General features: G+C 38.9%; 2 protein-coding genes across 3 annotated transcripts in view; both read right to left on the bottom strand.

Moving 5' to 3' along the window:
* LOC135472512 (myelin proteolipid protein-like) overlaps positions 1–10348 on the bottom strand; it is a 28839-nt gene extending 18491 nt beyond the window's left edge. The window contains exon 1 of one of the 2 annotated variants that reach the window (XM_064752041.1): positions 10019–10348. In XM_064752041.1, the coding sequence (XP_064608111.1) occupies positions 10019–10028 (10 nt within the window). In that variant the 5' untranslated portion in view covers positions 10029–10348. Of the gene's footprint in view, positions 1–365; positions 930–10018 lie in introns of those variants that run through there. The other variant, XM_064752040.1, reaches the window with a different exon arrangement.
* Positions 10349–14045: 3697 nt separating this feature from the next.
* Positions 14046–17887, bottom strand: LOC135473778 (26S proteasome non-ATPase regulatory subunit 9-like). Its single transcript, XM_064753671.1, has 6 exons — positions 17761–17887; positions 16910–17012; positions 16486–16685; positions 15976–16077; positions 15610–15698; positions 14046–15068 (listed from the first exon to the last, which is right to left on the bottom strand). Exons 1-6 carry the CDS (start codon positions 17878–17880, stop codon positions 15041–15043), a joined length of 642 nt encoding a protein of 213 aa, XP_064609741.1. The 5' UTR covers positions 17881–17887; the 3' UTR covers positions 14046–15040.
* Between the last annotated feature and the right edge of the window lie 283 nt (positions 17888–18170).

Below are 18170 nucleotides of genomic sequence, written 5' to 3'. Positions count from 1 at the left end.
TATACAGCTTTGTGGTTAGTGCTAAAGGTATGATAGAGCATTTCACCATATTAACCAACTAAACAAACGCAAACACATAATGCTGCACATAACACGTGGTATACAATGTTTGCACGTCTGTATAACATGTTTGCTTGCCATATTCCAAGAATGACAACCTGTAAGCTATCTTTGAAATTAAACACCCCAAGTCCCGTTGCAAAATGTGCCTTCTGGACTCAGAAATTGATTGGCTGATTCGGAAATTCAGGGTTTATACCTGATTTAACATTTATGTTACCTGTTTCATTATATGTCACTGATTATAGTAGCTATATATAGGGTTATATACTATAATTAAAGCATGTCATCACTATATATATTACCCTTTTCAGCATCGGCGCTTTCGTTCTCATTACAGGTATACTCCATGCTTTTTCTCCACTTGACCATGGTTGCAACGTCTGTGAAACTTCTAACGTTAAATGTAACCTTTTGATGATCCGGGAAATCGCAAGGCGCTCCGCGGCAATGGTTGGTCCGCGCTCAGTATATACGGTATATAGTATAATAGAAAACACTTCCCTGTTCCTCACATTTCACCAAACACTATCTGTGGAAGTTTTATTCCTGTCTGTAATAGCAAACAAACAGCAGGTCAAGATGAAATCTAACTCACAGCGTCCGTGTTGATCCCTCGGGGGCTATAATACAGCTGACCAGTAAGAGCTGGGTCAGTTCCGTCGGTCCAACGATAAATATATCACCCTGGGAAGTCGGCGTGGAAAACAGACGTTCCCGTCCGTGTACCATGAAAAGCAGCAACTGAGGGTGGACCAATGAAGAACTATAGGGGAGAAACAATACCTCCGAGAGTGTGCAGTGCACAACTATTCTCACGCTACCCCAGGGAATGCTCCGCTGGGAGGTACCGAATACACGTCTACAACAGATTTATACAGATTGTAAATATCACTGGTGCTGCATGGAAATAGCTACCGTGTTACATATATCCCACCAAAAACCAAGATCACGAATCCCTGCAGTTTGCATGCGGGGAGCAATTACACGGCCACTTTGTAATTCATCACGGAGGCATTTATCACGTGTCCGTAAAGCTATTTTTATGCCCATGCGCAGCTGGAAAGTCCAGAATCTCAGGCAATTATTTCATAAGACATTATTTGGTCAAAATGTGGAAGTAATTTTGACCCATAATATCGTTCAAAGCGGTAACCGATCCCTATATGTTGGACTGCATCAAGAGCATCCAGGTCTGTTGTCAATGCTAGACAGCCGTCATGACAGGTGCTTTGCGTTTCTACCACGGCTTTTCCCTCGCTTGTTTAGAATCGGACAGTAAAATAAACCTTTATCATACATACGGAGATAAGTGGGATGAAGTACACGCCGAGTAGCGAGTACATGATTTGACAATTACCTCCCAATATTGCCTGGGAATAGATACGTTTGTCTATCCACTTTGGCAAACGACGTGGTCAGCTAGCATTGACGGGACAGCGAGAGGCTGCAAATGGGCCATGAAACCAGGGATTTACTTATCCGTCTTAAATCCGTTAATCCGGTCGAGGATTTGGCCAAATTCACGGATTTAGCACTGCACTATTGGGCATGGGATTCTGGCCAAGTTGCATATAAACATTAAGTTCCTTCCGTTAAACACAACCAATCCTTACCGCGAAAAAGGGGAAAAAGAAGAGATATGCACAAATTAACTATAAGCCAACGACAGATAACAATGTTAACATTTACATTTTTACGAAACTGAGCCGGTGATTTAACATTGTAGATGACTATTGAGATACACACACACACACACACACACACACACACACACATATATATATATATATATATATATATATATATATATATATATATATATATATATATATATATATATAGGTGTATCTCAATAGTCATCACAAGAATATGAATAACACAATACATAATACTAAGTATATGCTCCGTATATAAGGGATTGTATGTGCTTTATTACAGCGCAAACATCCCTATATATCGCTCCGTTTTAAGTGCTGTAAATACATAAAATGCCATTCAGTCTACGTTACAGTATATCCTGAACCGTAACAAGTTGTGTTGCTCAGTTTTTAGTTCTACACACAAGACCATAAACTATTCCATTTTGGTCAGTTGGAGCTGTTTCATTGCAGCATTGCGTATTGAACGCATATTAATTTATAAAAATTGATTAAAATATATATACCCGGGAGAACGTGAATCGATGATTTCTAACTGCTAAACCATATATACTTGGACGGACTGCTGGGAAAATGGAGGTAAAATATATTCAACACTTTACGCATTTCTTGAATTGAAAAGCATTACATTTATTGATTCATTTATTTGATGTGTTTTACGCCGTTCTTAAGAATATTTCACATACGATGGCGGCCAGCATTACGGCTCACGGCCATCCGCAGGTTGCTGCAGACCTTTCCACATACGGTTGGAGAGGAAGCCAGCGTGAGCTGGAGTTGAACTCATAGCGACCGCATTAGTGAAAGGTTCTTGAGTCATTGCGCCGTGCTTGCGTGCTAACACCCTTGGCCATGGATAGCATTATGTAAACTCTTAACCAACATCTGGAAACAGGAAGTGACTCTTCTGTTCCCCACCATATCACTTAAATGTGCTCTTTATCCAAGTAATCATAAACATCGATCGTTATCAACAAATCATTACCTAATCATAATAAATCGTTATTATAGTTAAGATGAACAGAGAGATGCAACTTTTCAGCTTGCACAGTGCATGTGTCACAGTTGAAGCCTCGTAGCTATATAGGTATTAACCCACTCTTTAATATTAGGGTCTTTAGAATTTCAGAGTGAAACTAAATTGACAAATTTCATCTACATTCGCATCAAAAACACTGAAATACGGACTTGATTTCTTCTACATAAGCATTACCGTCCTTATTTGATGGGACATCCTTATTTGCTGTATACATGTATATGTAATATTGGTCCGCTGATTTACAACAGTTAGGCATATACAAACAAACTGACACGTGTGTCTGTGTACAGACAATAATCTGAGTACACGATTGTATTGTTCTGTCTGTCCCAGCTTGGGAAAAGCTGCATTACCAAAATACACTTCACATCTGCAAGATTGCTTACACATGAAATATCCATAACGATTACACTGTATTTAGTGAGCGGAAATATATCCCTGAGATTTGATGTATATAGGCCTACACGGGATGGTAAAATGTCAACAGGGAATATAGAGCACGGCGTTTATCATCCTACTCTCACCAATAGTATCAGGCTATACTGATAACCATGCATACACATAAGCTAGGTATAGCGACGCGGCCAACCACCAGGGAAACTACGCCATTTCATGTGGTTTATTTTCCTTTTTAATAAATAATTTGGATTTGCCTAAAATATTGATATTTGTACAGACCGATATCAGCGATGGATCTGTTGGTTTCAGTTGCATAGGTGTGACTAAGGCATATATATTCATGTACCTTATAATCATAAATGAAGATACTCTCAAGCCACTTCTAAAGGTAGACTCTACAGGCAGATTTCCTACGCACTGGAAATGATATAGGCCACATCTCGCCTTAGACAAAAGTAATACTTGTTACCACATATAAAAGCAATAACTTGTTACCTCCGAGTGCAATGCTCTATACCGCATACTAGAGTAATACTCGTTATACCACTGGTAAAAGCAATACTCTTTGCCTCAGACAAAGCAATACTCGTAATCTCGAATACAAGCAATACTCTTTGCCTCACATAAAAGCAATAACTATTACCTCAGACAAAAGCAATACTCGTTACCTCAGATAAAAGCAAAACTTCCCTTGAAAAAAAACAATCCTCGTTACTTAAGACAAAAGCAATATTCTTTACCTTTGAAAAAGGCAATACTCTTCGCCAATACTTTTTACCTCAGACAGACACGAAAGTCATTACCTCCAACAAAAGCAACACTCCTTGCCTCAAACAAAAGCAACATTCGTTAACTCATATTTAAAGGAATAGTGAGTTTCGCATAGCCTACCTGATGTGATAGCGATACTCGTTAAGCGGGTTAGGCCTATAAAGCTTTCATCCTTCTTTGTTTCTCGTTTTAGCAGCTTAAATCTCAACCAACACTGTCTGTTAAACTTGGTATCAAGTTTGTGCTTTAGGGCTGCGTGGGTTAGGCGATTTTATAAATCGTACTTTAATACTATGCAGTAGAGACGACGGGACGAACATTGAATTTTAGGCATGCTCTGTCAGGGGGCTATCTTTCAGGTTAAGGAGCTAAAGCCTTACTGACATTAAGGTCAAAAAGCAGTATATAACAACCGTACTTAGCTGTCTAATTTTTATTCTTAAATCTGAACAGATAAAAATATCAGAACAACTTTCTTGGATATATTTATTTGGGCGGTGGTATACTTCCTGCACGCCGGTTTCCTCCGCCCACGAAACTCTCCACCATCATATATGCATGTAATTGAAGTGTTCTTTAATGTAACGTTAAACGCCAATGCACCTAAAGGTTAGGGTCGTATGTAGTAATCTGATTTTCTTATATCGCCACCCACTTAAAAACAAAAAAGGAATGGACGTACAAGCTTTGATCAAAAAGTGCTCGATGTTTAATCTTAATGCCCCTATAGTCATGTGTTAGACCATAAAGTTGAGTATCAGGACATACACATATTAGCATTCAAGATCTATTGAATCAGCATACATTATCGGAGAAAAATCAAGACCAACAGTTCCAGTATTAAACTTCTCTGCGCTGAAACTTGTGTTTCCCCTCCCCTCTCTTGGGTTACATTTTGACAGTGCATCAATCAGCGTAATTATATATATAGATGTGTAGGTTGTTTGGTGTACATCATCACAGATCTTCCGAGTAGAGCTGGAATCCTGGTTGTGACTAAATTGGTCAGGGACAAGCCTATAACCCTATGCTGTTTGTCGTCGAATTATTTAAAACTCTGCATGGCGTCAAAAATATTGCGCTTATATAACTAAATAAGATATACGTTTTGCCCTACATGTACAGCAATGTGTCTGAGGTCATCTTCTTACGTCTCCTATACAGATATTTAACGTTCCACTTTTAAACTACATACACCTGTAATTATACGTGCTCGCACACAATGCATGTCAAACTGCAGAACATCGCATGTAATGAAAAAAAAAATTCAGGCATGAAATACACTGAGGCTTTCATGTATACATATGTGGGTCAGTGAAATATATAAATTCATGTACATCTGTCATTCAAGCCGATCTGTGTCAGTATCACAGCTCATGTATGTATACACCAGTGCGCGTATGTCATGCCATATGATACAGTCACCACAGCCTTCTCAATCCTCAGGACTAAATATACCGTTAGTTGATCGACAATATGTCACTCAGTGAAATGTTTGTAAACAAGATCATACGGCCTATAGGCCTATACATAGGACAACAATACAGCTGCATGAAAAGTTAACATATTGCTGTGTGTTTACACAGAATATGTGTTATAAAGGCACTGAGTGACAGTATTACATGATGCTTATACCTCCGCCGGATAAACTGCACTGAGTGACAGTATTACATGATGATTATACCATCGCCGGATAAACTAAGCTCAACTCCAGGATATACCAACTTGTACAACTCGGACTTTGACTTATGGTACAATAAATGCATAAAAGAAACCGATGTAGGTCTATGTGATCTGCGCATGCGTGGTGGTATTAAGTCGTTAAATTGGAATAGATATTTCACTTGCATCATACAGTGGTACAACACACTCAAAAAATTAATCTATTAATTTTTAACAGGAATTTAAGTCTGATTTTTGGACTGCTGCTACATCACAGATATATCTGCATATAGTGGGATATCGATGACGGTATCACTGAGCCATATATGCCTGATGTGTACCACTCAGTTCTTTGGACAGTGTACATACCTTGTACAGGTGGGCCTAGATGTCTATGAAGAAGAAAACAACGCCTACAGAAGTAGCGATATTGCACCTTTTGATATATACATGTAGATCGACAACACCTTATATTAATAACTTTATATGAATATAATATAACAAAATATAATTACATTTAAGCATGTAAATAGCACGCCCCTGACAAACCTCAGCTAATTGCCCATGCACACACCACATAATTGTAATAGCCGCTAGGTCAAATCAGTATGACTTCACACATGCAAATAATACGCTCAGAGTACATGACTAGCTCACTGCAGACAAATATATTGCCTTTTGTTTTGTAATTATTTTCTGTTTTTCCATGACTTAACCGTTTGACCTCGAAAATAGGCAATGGATAAAAATGCGTGTCTTCCATACACATATATGACAAAATGTAAGGTAAATGCGTTTGATTCATTCGAAGACGTAGAACTCTTTTCCATGTAATTATGATTTCTGCACTGTCCGCAGAATTACCGCAATTGTCTTCTATTTTACTGACTGCCTAAGTCACTGATAACATGACCTATGTGTGTATGCATGCGTGGGGTTTTACCTCGTACGACATTACTTATAAATGTATATTCTAGGACAGACTATGACGAGGTGATCAGAAAATCTTCCATTCACTACTGACTGGAGCAATGATATCTTCACAGTTCGACCCACTTACTCGTGCAACATCTAGTGGACGGATCTACTCATTATATAATAATGACTTGATTCCCCGCTAATCGGATTTATTAGCGCGTGAACTCGTCAGCAATTTACTGGTGAAATGACTAGTTTGAGATGTCACGGACTTTTCACCGACTTTAAAATGAGCTGCATTATTATCTGGTGGGATAATTAGGTCATACTCTGGTGAATAATCGATGATTCTTTAATTCACTATAGTAGGTGGATTACTTGATGAATCGAGTCCCTGCTTCTTTAATATCGTTGTTCATGGACGGACACTAAACGGCACACAATTATAATCAGTTGAATGGAATTAATCCAATAATTCACCATTCGACAATAAGGTCCAGATTTCCTTTCTGTACGTATTGGCTTTCTTTGAGTATACCGATAGCAAAGAGCTCCGGCAGATGTACAGGTAAACCAGGCTGCATGCACACAACACTTACATGTAGGCATAGATTGACTGAATGAATGAATGACGTGTTTAACGCAAATGACTGACTATCTTTCCCACATGTAACGCACACACTGGCCGCCATACAGGTGCAAGGCTAGCGGTTACCAAAACGGGCCTACGAACGCTGTCGACTTATCACTGTAACCAAAGCTCCTTCAAACAATGAGTGCGGTGAATGTACAAATCTATAAATTCCTCGTCCAAGGCCAGGTTTGAACACGCACCTCGAGTGTCTCGTGGTTGGGCTTCGTGGAGTCGCACATTACTGACTTAGCTACTACCCGTTCCCCTAGGGTATTCGAGAATGTCAAGGTATTCGAAATTGTCACACGACAACTGGTGCCCCAGGCTGTCGCATGACATCAATGTAATCCAGCCTGCCGCATGACAGCGTCGAAATCCAGATTGCTGCATGAGATATCTCCGTACATCATGACACAATACGTTTGATTAACCCTCTTCTAACGCAGACTGATATGTGCGCATGACCAGACCTGCAGAGACAGATGTGCCGGGGCTTTGTGACGAGGTAATTGGTTAATGAGGCATCGGCTAATGGTTACAATGAGATAATACATGGTAACAAGGAGAAAATGGTAACAATGACACATGCGTGACGTATAGCTGGAAGCTTATCAGGCACACAACCTTTGTGTCGTAATCAAATGGACATTGTTGTGATGGTCAGTCAGATCATAAAGATAAGCTATATATATATATATATATATATATATATATATATATATATATATATATATATATATATATATATATGACAGTGGACGACATTGTGTTTGTGTGCATGAACCCAAGCCCACTGATTGTTGTACCGGTCAGTATGGTCAAAGAGGCCACTGTCCACTTGACCACTACATGACAGATGGAATCTCTCCTCGTCCACTCCCCAAACACGTGCCCGTTCGTAACAGATGGTCCGGACGACTCCCGTCTGTATACATACCCTGTACCACAAGGGTCAATACCTGTAAACACGCAGGTGTAAACACAGCCCAATACGAACAAATGTCAACAAATAGGCTGTATAAATACACGCCACTGGCTGCGACAGAAAATGCTGTTTGGACACTGCTGAACTGTCTTTATCCACATCAGTCTGGAAACTGTTAAACTGTTTGTATTAACTGTTATGAGACTGTCAACATTAATATTAGAGAATATCGCAAAACTGTCTTTACACAAACAAATTTTGGATGATGATAACCTGTCGATATGAATATCTGTTTTGACGCTGCTAAAATGTCTATGCAAAATGTCAGTTTTGTCGATGCTAAAATGTCTACATCAACGCCAGTTTGGAAGATGATAAAATGCCTATATTAATATCAGTTTGGAAGATGCTAAAATGTCTACATCAAAATCAGTTTGGAAGATGGTAAAATGTCTACATCAACACCAGTTTGGAAGATGATAAAATGGCTATATTAATATCAGTTTGGACGATGCTAAACTGTCTATACATTAATCTCAGCTTGGACGATGTTAAACGCCCGACGTATATATCATATGAATGTCCAGTGAACCCTGTCCAGGAAAATGGTTCCATCCAGACACGATACGGCACTAAAGAACAGGTATAATTATATGAAAACATTTTTGAGAACGTAAATAGGTGTGAATAGATATGTGAAAGTAGCCTCAGATTCCCAAGTTGTCATCTCACCTCATTTCATTGAATTCTTTCATACCTCTTCTAGAGAATGTGACACGTATGAGTTTCATAATTCACTACACAATCGATCAATCAAAACTGTATTGAATGATTGATTGGATTAGGTTCAACAGCATTATTGTATGTGGATACCTGGCGACACGTGGATGCACGCCTCCGCGGCTGTACAGATAACTTTTCAGCTGTACTAAGGGATGTTTACTATGGTGCCAGCTGTTCTTTACATACTGGATTGTGAATACCATCAACGCATGTCAACAGTTGTTGTTTGTAGCGTACCATATACTATGCAACTACTCACGAAATGGCGGTTGTCAGGCTTTCATAATATGTACTGCAGTTTTCAGATAAATACACACATCTGCTTGGATTTGCCACATTTGTGGCTAACAAGTCTGCTATCATGCTTATCTAAACCCATATGCGCCAGGATATAGCCTGAAACTGTTCCGTACATTAATAGTGTAGCCTAACTGGTATAACTACAAAGTACATCAAGTATTATTGTTTGCACTAATACATAATAGCATCTAAATTATCATACTAATTAATCAATAAGTAGATTAATTGGTTTCATGGATGGAGGTTTGCTAGTGAGGAAAAATATATGTTAGTACTGACTGCATTGACGTATAATACTCGAAAGTCACAATCAGGAGAAAGCTGCAGACAGGCAAAAATAATGCAACATATCCGGCAAACCAAATAAACACTTTGAAATGAACGCTAGATACTCAGTGTGGGCTTGGTCAATTTCCGGAGGAAAAAAAGAAACGTCAACCGTAATGTTGTCCCATATGGCTTTTCATGCATTGACATTTCAACTGTTGGCAGGTTACAGTAAACTCTGTCGCATTTGACTACTCAGCTCACCACAAGATGAACGGAGATCTTGTTATGTTTGCCCATGTGTTATGGGGTGCATTCAAGTGCTTTAGAAAGCACTGCGTTCACATCCAGCTAGTCAGCTGTCAAATACCGGTAGTATTTAAACAGTAGTAAACGTAAGAATTAAGTCTAACTTACTAACAGATCCGCCGAGACCTGATTTATTTGCATCGCATAAATATGTACAACAAGCACACTCGTTGTTGTTTGCTTTCCAGGTTCGACTTGTGCACATCAGTTGAATAACTGGAGATCTGTACAGACAGAAAACTCAACGCTATATAGGCCTAACTGCAAGTTTTGTTAACAGAGAAACTTACCTGTCGGCATGGTTGAGTAAAGCTAACAGCACTGCATCTGCACAATACCGTTATATTCAACTTGCTGCACTTTTGACACGGATGCACTCTAAAATAAAGCTATGCTCTACAGCTGTAACTCTACTCCTATACTGTGGTAGTATTATAACAACAGAACGACACGTCCAAGTTCGGCCCGTGTCCCGGCCGATGTTGCCTATACAGGTCGGCTTCCCCCCACCGCGTACCCGCTGTGCCCCAGAGTATTGTCTCCAGCAGAATGCACGCTGTCGGTTTGTTTGTCACAGTTCACTGACGAGTCCGCTCAGGAATATGTTCACACGGAATGCTTCGTTTATTATTAGTCCACATCCTATATACATAAATAGGTCAGACAGACTGGAGAGAGTAACCTGCTCAAAGGAACGCATTCTCATGCGCGATACCTGCAAATCTGCTTTCGCTGAGGAGAACACCGTAAAACAACCACGCGCAGAGAACTATCTACACGTATAGAGCGCTTGTATTGGATAGAACTTGTCATTGTTGCAGGTACTGCATGGATACCTCACGTCATAACAAAACCAATGAGCTATAAACCGTCTACCCACTTACATATACATGTACAGTGAGAGACATAAGTAATGCAATACACGTATCGTCTAAAGCAATAACTAAGAACAGTATTGATTATTCATAAAATGATAATCAATAACATAAATATTAAACTGAAGAAAATTTGGTGGATTGTATAACAGAAATCTATATATCAACTCACGTGTAGACAAACAGAAACTTTTCCGCGGGAGACCACGATCTATTTGTATATACAGACGCATTCGTATAAGTAGAGCAAACATAAAAGCAAGGATTCCCAACAAGTTATTTTTAACTACATGCTTCTTAAAAACATACACGATTCAGCACAAAATTTCATTTTCATGCCTTACTGAATAAAATGCTAAATTAACTTCATCCATCTCGGTGAGAATTAAGGGGAAGGAAACCTGGAATAGGCCAAGATTATGCGAAACCTCCAGACGATGTTTGCTATTTATTTACACACAAAGAATAAAGTTAAGTACTGTCCCTGAAATTCTGAATATAATAAATAATATGATTGGAAACGATTGTGATCTGTAAGAATAACAGTCTGGTAGTAAGACTTGTCAATTAAGTTTAGAACTTAAAAGGGATACAGAATCTATTCTGATTGGCTGATACTGGAGATATGGTTTCCTGATATGGTTAAACAGTGCAATTGTGTCGCGCTTGAATAAATGTACCACACCTAAAATTCATCTTAGGCTAGGCGTAGCCTGGGCTTGTCTATGTATCACACCAGTCAATCAGAATGGATTCAGTGTCCATGTAAATCTGTAGGATTCTGTCAGACTCTCGTAAGCGTAGTTTTCTTTCACCAAAAACAGTGTGCCTTGTAAGAATACGAAATAGACAAGTTCAATAAGCCGTAAAAGCGTGTATGCCTTGGCGTAAAAATGCCAGTTTGCATACGAGTCTGGAGAACACATTCGAACTACATGTCAAAAGCTCAAATGCTAATATATATTTAACCTTCCATAAGTTAAATACGAAATGCTTATAACTTTTTTCTTTATACATATTTTTATATATGTTTGCCAATTCGTCTCTTAAAGTTTAATCATACCCATCCTTTCCAAGGATAAATTGTCTTATCCTTTTATGTCGTGGAATTACCGGCAGATTTCATTTCATCTATTTTATTCTCTCTTCGAAACTAGAGAGAGTTCGAAATTTTAACACAGTCTTTTTGTTACACTAGAACCTATGGATTTAAAACGGGGTCTGGTTATTGTGCAGTGCAATTGCACTATTATAAGGTATTAGCCACACAGATGTGTGTCAAGTGATCTAACGATGCACTGACGTACCGAGCAGTACTGAGCCACACAGACTGTAGTGCATGGTATTAAACAGTATGCCTAACGGATTTGTGCCTATCGGCTGCAAAACATTAGGAGTCGACCCGAATTCAGTGATTCGGTCACTTTTCCCCGCAACATTTTTGTTTTTAATCATGGCCTGGCCGAATCATTGGAAATGCGATCATTTTGTAGCATGCAGTTAAAGAGTGCGAACAGACATCATTTTATTGTAAAAAAAAAAAACAAAAAAAAAACAACAAATAAATAATTTGACCGGCAGCTTATGAACTAAGCCCTCCGACCGTACGTGGTCTGTCTGCTACCTGCGGATAGTCTTGGGTTTCCCCCGGGCTCTGCCTGATTTCCTCCCACCATAATGCTGGCAGCCGTCGTATGAGTGAAATATTCTTGAGTACGGCGTAAAACACCAATGAAATAAATTAATAAATAAATATGAACTAAGTGTTGTGCTTCGCAATAACGATGCGCTCCAAGCGGGTTTACATAGAGAAATAGAAGAAAACCTTGCGTAGATGCGAAAACACACACTGCAGTACACTCTAAATCTGGAACTATACTTCAGGTAATCAGTGACAATTTTCACCACTTCAGAAATGCCGTCATAGTTTCGCTACCAGGCGCCAAAAACGTAAATAGGCCTAAAAAAGTGTCGTTTTGGCCTCGAAAATCCCCCCAAAAATGTGTTGTATTTTTACATAGCATATATAAATACACAGTTTTACAATGGACAACAATGTGTGGAGTACATTGTAGAGACGCTTTACCCATCGCAGAACAAGACACAAATGCTAATCTGTAGTACCATGCACATGTGGATGTATATAGTGCTCGGCCCAAACCACTCAATAAAAGAAGAAAAAGTGCATATTGCACAGCGACGGTTGAATAACATACGTATATATTGCTCGCATGAGAGGTGGAAATAACAACCCACGAGACACGCACTAAAATGGTGAGGAAAAAAATGTTAACAGTGTCATATTAGATTTTATGACTAATATGGATGGTTGTTCCCGTGCCACATTTGTGGCCCGTAGCCAATAGCTTAAATTACACTCGAGTTTCTCAAATGCATTTCGATCCAAATCTGAGTGTGGAAAGCCACGTAAGACATGGCACCAAAATAAATGGACGACAAAATATTTAGACAAAAGTAATTTGAAAATGGCTAATTTAAATGTCCCATGTCCGAGTTGTACCTCTAGCAAGCGCTTTGACCTTCAAAGACCCGTGTTTGGACGGAGATCATCTAGTTCTCGTGGTGCGAAATGAACATGGTATAGTGTCGTGTCTTCTTATGACTGCTTAGCACTATATGAAACTATTCATTTTTCAATGGACACGTGTTTCGTGGTCTGCGGTTCGGAGGGCAGGACATGTGGTAACAGATTTCTCTCTGGAAAAAAAGACGCTTTCCGGGTTGAACAAGATCAAATCTCTTAACACACTTGTCCACCAGGAACCGGACATGTATGTATTTAATAATTACGTGTTAATACGCACCACGAAAGGTTGTTGGGAATGCACAAATCTTTAAAACTGGATGAATGCCCCAAGTGTCCCATCAAGGAAAAGTTGACGGAAAATTTCATCGAGAATTCCTCAGTGCCTCACAACTTCCTATTTATTCCCTAAACTCTCCTGTATCCAAGAGTCCAATCTACTGGACCAATGTACGGAACACGAGCTCATAAATCATCAGAAAGGACTGAATAGATACCAGATGCAGCGTACTCGTGCCACTATGGAAACCTTTCACGAGGTACTATTTTAGGTAAAAGATTTTACAGCAGTTCCGAGTAAGATATAATAGTTACCGGCGGCACCGTCGGTTATACCATTCCACGCAGCACAGAATACACTCACACCGGACAAGGGCCGATAACCATTCACTAAAAATTAGAAATGGTAGCTGTATAATATGCCGGCTGCATGCACCTTCCGGTACCAACGCAGTCACATCGTAGGAACCTGACCACTTGACACTTCAATACACGATAATTAATTCAACTGTATACTTGCGCCTTTATGTTGACTTTATAACTGTTGCTGCTAAAAAGATAAGGAATGCAGAAAAATACAAACTGTTAAAGCACATGAAAGGCAACAGGGTGCTCTAATAGTGTGAAAATAAATAGGACAAGAAACAAGTATACACGGGGAAAACTAAATATCAAAACTTTTGTGATTCAAGTTACTTCTGACACAATTGCCTTGTTCATTATACATTATAACAACATGAGACTAATCATACAGTAATTTCCGCCTTTCGTCACCCCTTTTTTTTTATAGACAAACCGGCAATTTCAACATGACAAACACATCGCAACGTGCTTGATTTTTACAATGACACTCCTTTCTGAAAATAAGAATCAGTTTTAACCCTTAGAAATACTCAATATTAAAATGATTCGGGACATGAAATTGTTTCACAATGGTATCTCAATACTCATCATTTCTGCTGAACGATTCACTTCATTGTTTTAGCAAAACAAAACCATACTAAAGAATTTGTCCTTTATATGGTGGAAGCCAGAATTACGGCTTCTGAATGATGACACAACTGACAAATGATTGCACAAGTGACAGAGATGTTCAACCATAGGTCATACTGGTGGAGGCTATAAGTGATCGACAAACTTCAATAATGTTTGATCATAAAAAAGGCATATAGCCAATGAAACACTGAAACCTGGCGATCTCAAAGATTCCGTCTGACTGTGGAAGTGAACCTTGTGGGTCCTAGCGATCATTCGTCAATGATCCAGAAAGAATTCAACAAATAATGACAAATAGGATCTCCACATATAAAATTTATGTACAACATACATATTGTTCATTGATTCAATGTACAAAAATTGTCATCCTTGAAGTTAGCTTGAGAGAACACGAAGTTCAACAGAGAGAAATGTTGGTGATTTGCGCAACACCAACGTGATATTTACACTTATTAGAGGTTTGATATCACTGAAGTCTGGTTGTGTGTTCACAGACCATAAGTTGTACACTGATACACATTCTGGCCAACAAGCTGTTTGAACAACAGTGATTATAATCAGATGGTTGTGTGAAGAATCTGTAAATGACTAAGATGTTCTGCTGTTCTGGCTTCTCATCACCTCCCTAAGGGCAGTATATTACACCTGGAAATAAAGAATAAAACATATCATGACAGTATAATGTACATGTCAGCAGAAGTTTTCCCATAAACTTAATTTTCATACTTCCTAACTTCTGCCTGAGCCCTCCACCCCCACTTCCCCCCCCCCCCCCACCGACTCTCTCTAAAAAAAATAATTTGACTGATATCTTCTCTATAACAAGACATTTATTGTCAAATCTTTTCACCCAATACTAAAATAACTGAAACTGTGCCTCTCTCATACAAGATGTCTTCAAAGGAATTTTTTTCTTTCACTTCACTTTTTTATTTCTTTAAATATTTGCAAGATTTACAGTTTCACTTGATGTAGTACAACCCAACACACTTATGTTTTTCCATTTATGTGCATTATTGTAGACCGACCAATCAGGACAGGAGAACTAGTTAACACCTGTTGATGCAAAGTTAGGTTTACAGGAAGTACACTTGTCTAAAGAACTTGAACTGCTGCAGGAAATAAAATTTAATATTATTCCACATCATGTACAGAATATCACCCCATCCCCTAACTTGTCACTCACCCTAAAAGGCCCCGCCCATTCCAGGTCTGGGGAGTGAGGCTCAAACGGACCTCTTTCTCATCACGAATAACAGATACTGGCAAACTTCGCTAAAATTGAAATTGAGAAACTTTCATTTAAACCACGAAAATGTAAGATTATAAATTGAATTGCAATGATATTGCATGTACCTTCCAACATCCAAACCAAACGCAATGCAATTCAATGATGGCGTCAGTAATCTCTCTTCACCATCCACAGAAAAGTGGCATTACATGTGTACAATTATAAACTTTCTTTAACACTGCATGAATGGATAGATGTGTAACAAATTATCTACTGGAAAATACATGTAACTATTTTCTTAATCTTATCTTACAAACTTACCCCTGCACTGTGCTGCACAACTTTGCCAATATTCTGCAAATTCTGGAAATTCTCTGCGGTAATGGATCCAAATTCTATTAGCAGATCATTTACCTCCAGTCCCTGTAAAACAGATATTAATATGAAATGTTTCTTAAACCTATACAAATGCAAATTTTTTGAAAAACTTTTACTTCAGATTTCAGTACAACAGTCTATTTATATTCGCGGATATTCCCGGACAAAACTGTGACTTTTCAATGAAAATTTATCTATCATTTTCAGGAAGAATAAAAATGCTTGACAATTAACAGCAGGCCTTCGAGTATTATAAAGACTACCATAATAAAGTATACAAATTACATAGATACAGGGTCATGTGGCAATCTGGCTAGAGGCGTTTGTCTCTGCCCTTCACCAGATACCTAACAAGTCCCTTGATTTTGATTTCATAATGGGCTAATCAGCTGCAATCAAACACACCAGCTAGTGTCTGTGTCACATGTATCCAGATCAAAGTTGAATACTTACTGCAACTGCGCTGGGGGAGCCAGCATCAACTCTATCCACTTTAGCGAAAGGTTTCTTCTCAGAACTGGTTGATTTAGCAGCAGGTTTTGGGAAGGACGTTGTCTGCAATTCTTCATTACTGTGGTCTCGGGCATCAGCATGGATTTTATATAGACATTGTTCTATGGATTTCATCAAGTCCTTGTGGTCATTTTGCAAACCTGTAAATAAGGAAAAATCGGCTCAGTATTTTTTGACTTGTATCAGTGTACTGAGAAGAACAAGTTACCATGTCAGTGAATATGTATAACTGCAGAGAACACAAATCTAACTGCACAGGGAAGATCAAATGTTCATTTCGCATCAAATAAATATATTTTACCTTGTCATGCTGACTGGACTGAAAGCCAGCTGAGCTAAGGTCTACACAAACCCGGACACTTACAGATAACTTTGTTCCTGGCATGTCTGACTGTATATACATCTATGTCTGATCGAGGGTAACCTTCAGCATCCACCAGAGGTCCAGACATTCCAACTCCATCTTGCTGTAAGCAAAATGTGCAATTTATGTACACAGTTTAAGACATGGAAACATATGTGTAGGATCTTGGATTTTGTGACAGTGCAGTACCTGTACACAAAATACTGCACTGCAATTAAAACATCAGAAAGCTGGTGATCTTGGACTTAAGTCAAAGTTTTAATCATTAATGTTCCTGTTTACAGAACATGCAATTCTTTAAACAGAATGCTGAGTAGGATAAAATTTTCGAAGTTGAAACAAAAAACCCCAAACACGGCAGACGTTGATTTGAGTTGTCCGATTCAAAAGTTTAAATGGGTGGATTATTTATTTATTTGATTGGTGTTTTACACCGTACTCAAGAATATTTCACCTATACGACGGCAGCCAGCATTGTGGTGGGAGGAAACCGAGCAGAGCCCGGGGATAACCCACGACCATCCGCAGGTTGCTGGAAGGCCTTCCCACATACGGCCGGAGAGGACCTGGATCACTGTTGAAAGATGGTTTACCAATATTGGATTGACATGTTACATTTCCGACGTTTTAGGGAATCAGTGGACCGCAAAAATATGGCAGGGTTCGAGCCGGTTTTTTTTTAGTGAAATTGACCGGGTGGAAGTCTATATGACCGTAGCCGGGCGTTACGGTAGAAACTGGCCGAGTAAGATAGCATGACACAGCAGATATAGACCGTCAACAATATCCGCGGGGCTTAATAGCCCTGGTATTTTGCGGAAAAGTTTCTGTTGATGAAAGAATATGCGCACCGAATCAAGAATATCTTGGAATTCCTTAATTTCGGCTTCTAAATCGTCTTTCTTCTTCATCAACTCTTTCATGTGTGCGACATCGGATGCCATTTTGTCAGCTTTGTCTTTGGTAGCCATGCTTTCGCATCATTTTTCCGAGTCTGCTTTTTAAAGTTTTTGCTTTAAAAGTCATATCAACACATGTATGATCCCTGCAAAAGGTCTGAAGTTTAAAAACGATATGTGCTCTATTAAATGATTAATTATTTTAAGTGTTCACATGAAATACGAAACTACCGATATAGCCAGCACGTAAACAAATGCACGTGGCTTCATTCGTAATGTATGTATGTGCTTGGCATTTTTACCTCGTACTTAACAATTTGTGAGCATGAGCCCCCCTTCCCCATGTAAGTGATTGTCAGTTT

Source organism: Liolophura sinensis, chromosome 8 (genome assembly GCF_032854445.1).
Source record: "Liolophura sinensis isolate JHLJ2023 chromosome 8, CUHK_Ljap_v2, whole genome shotgun sequence".
Taxonomy (NCBI): Eukaryota; Metazoa; Mollusca; class Polyplacophora; order Chitonida; family Chitonidae; genus Liolophura; species Liolophura sinensis.
Note: the sequence above shows the minus strand (reverse complement) of the source record. Positions and strands in the feature narration are given on the sequence as shown.

Excerpts from the sequence above, each read along its gene's own strand:
- LOC135473778 (XM_064753671.1), bottom strand. The coding sequence starts at position 17,880 with ATGGCTACCAAAGACAAAGCTGACAAAATGGCATCCGATGTCGCACAC. Across the intron at positions 17,013-17,760 it reads TCCAAGATATTCTTGATTCG|CAAGATGGAGTTGGAATGTC; the intron begins GTGCGCATATTC and ends TTTTGCTTACAG. Across the intron at positions 15,699-15,975 it reads TTGTGCAGCACAGTGCAGGG|CGAAGTTTGCCAGTATCTGT; the intron begins GTAAGTTTGTAA and ends TTTCAATTTTAG.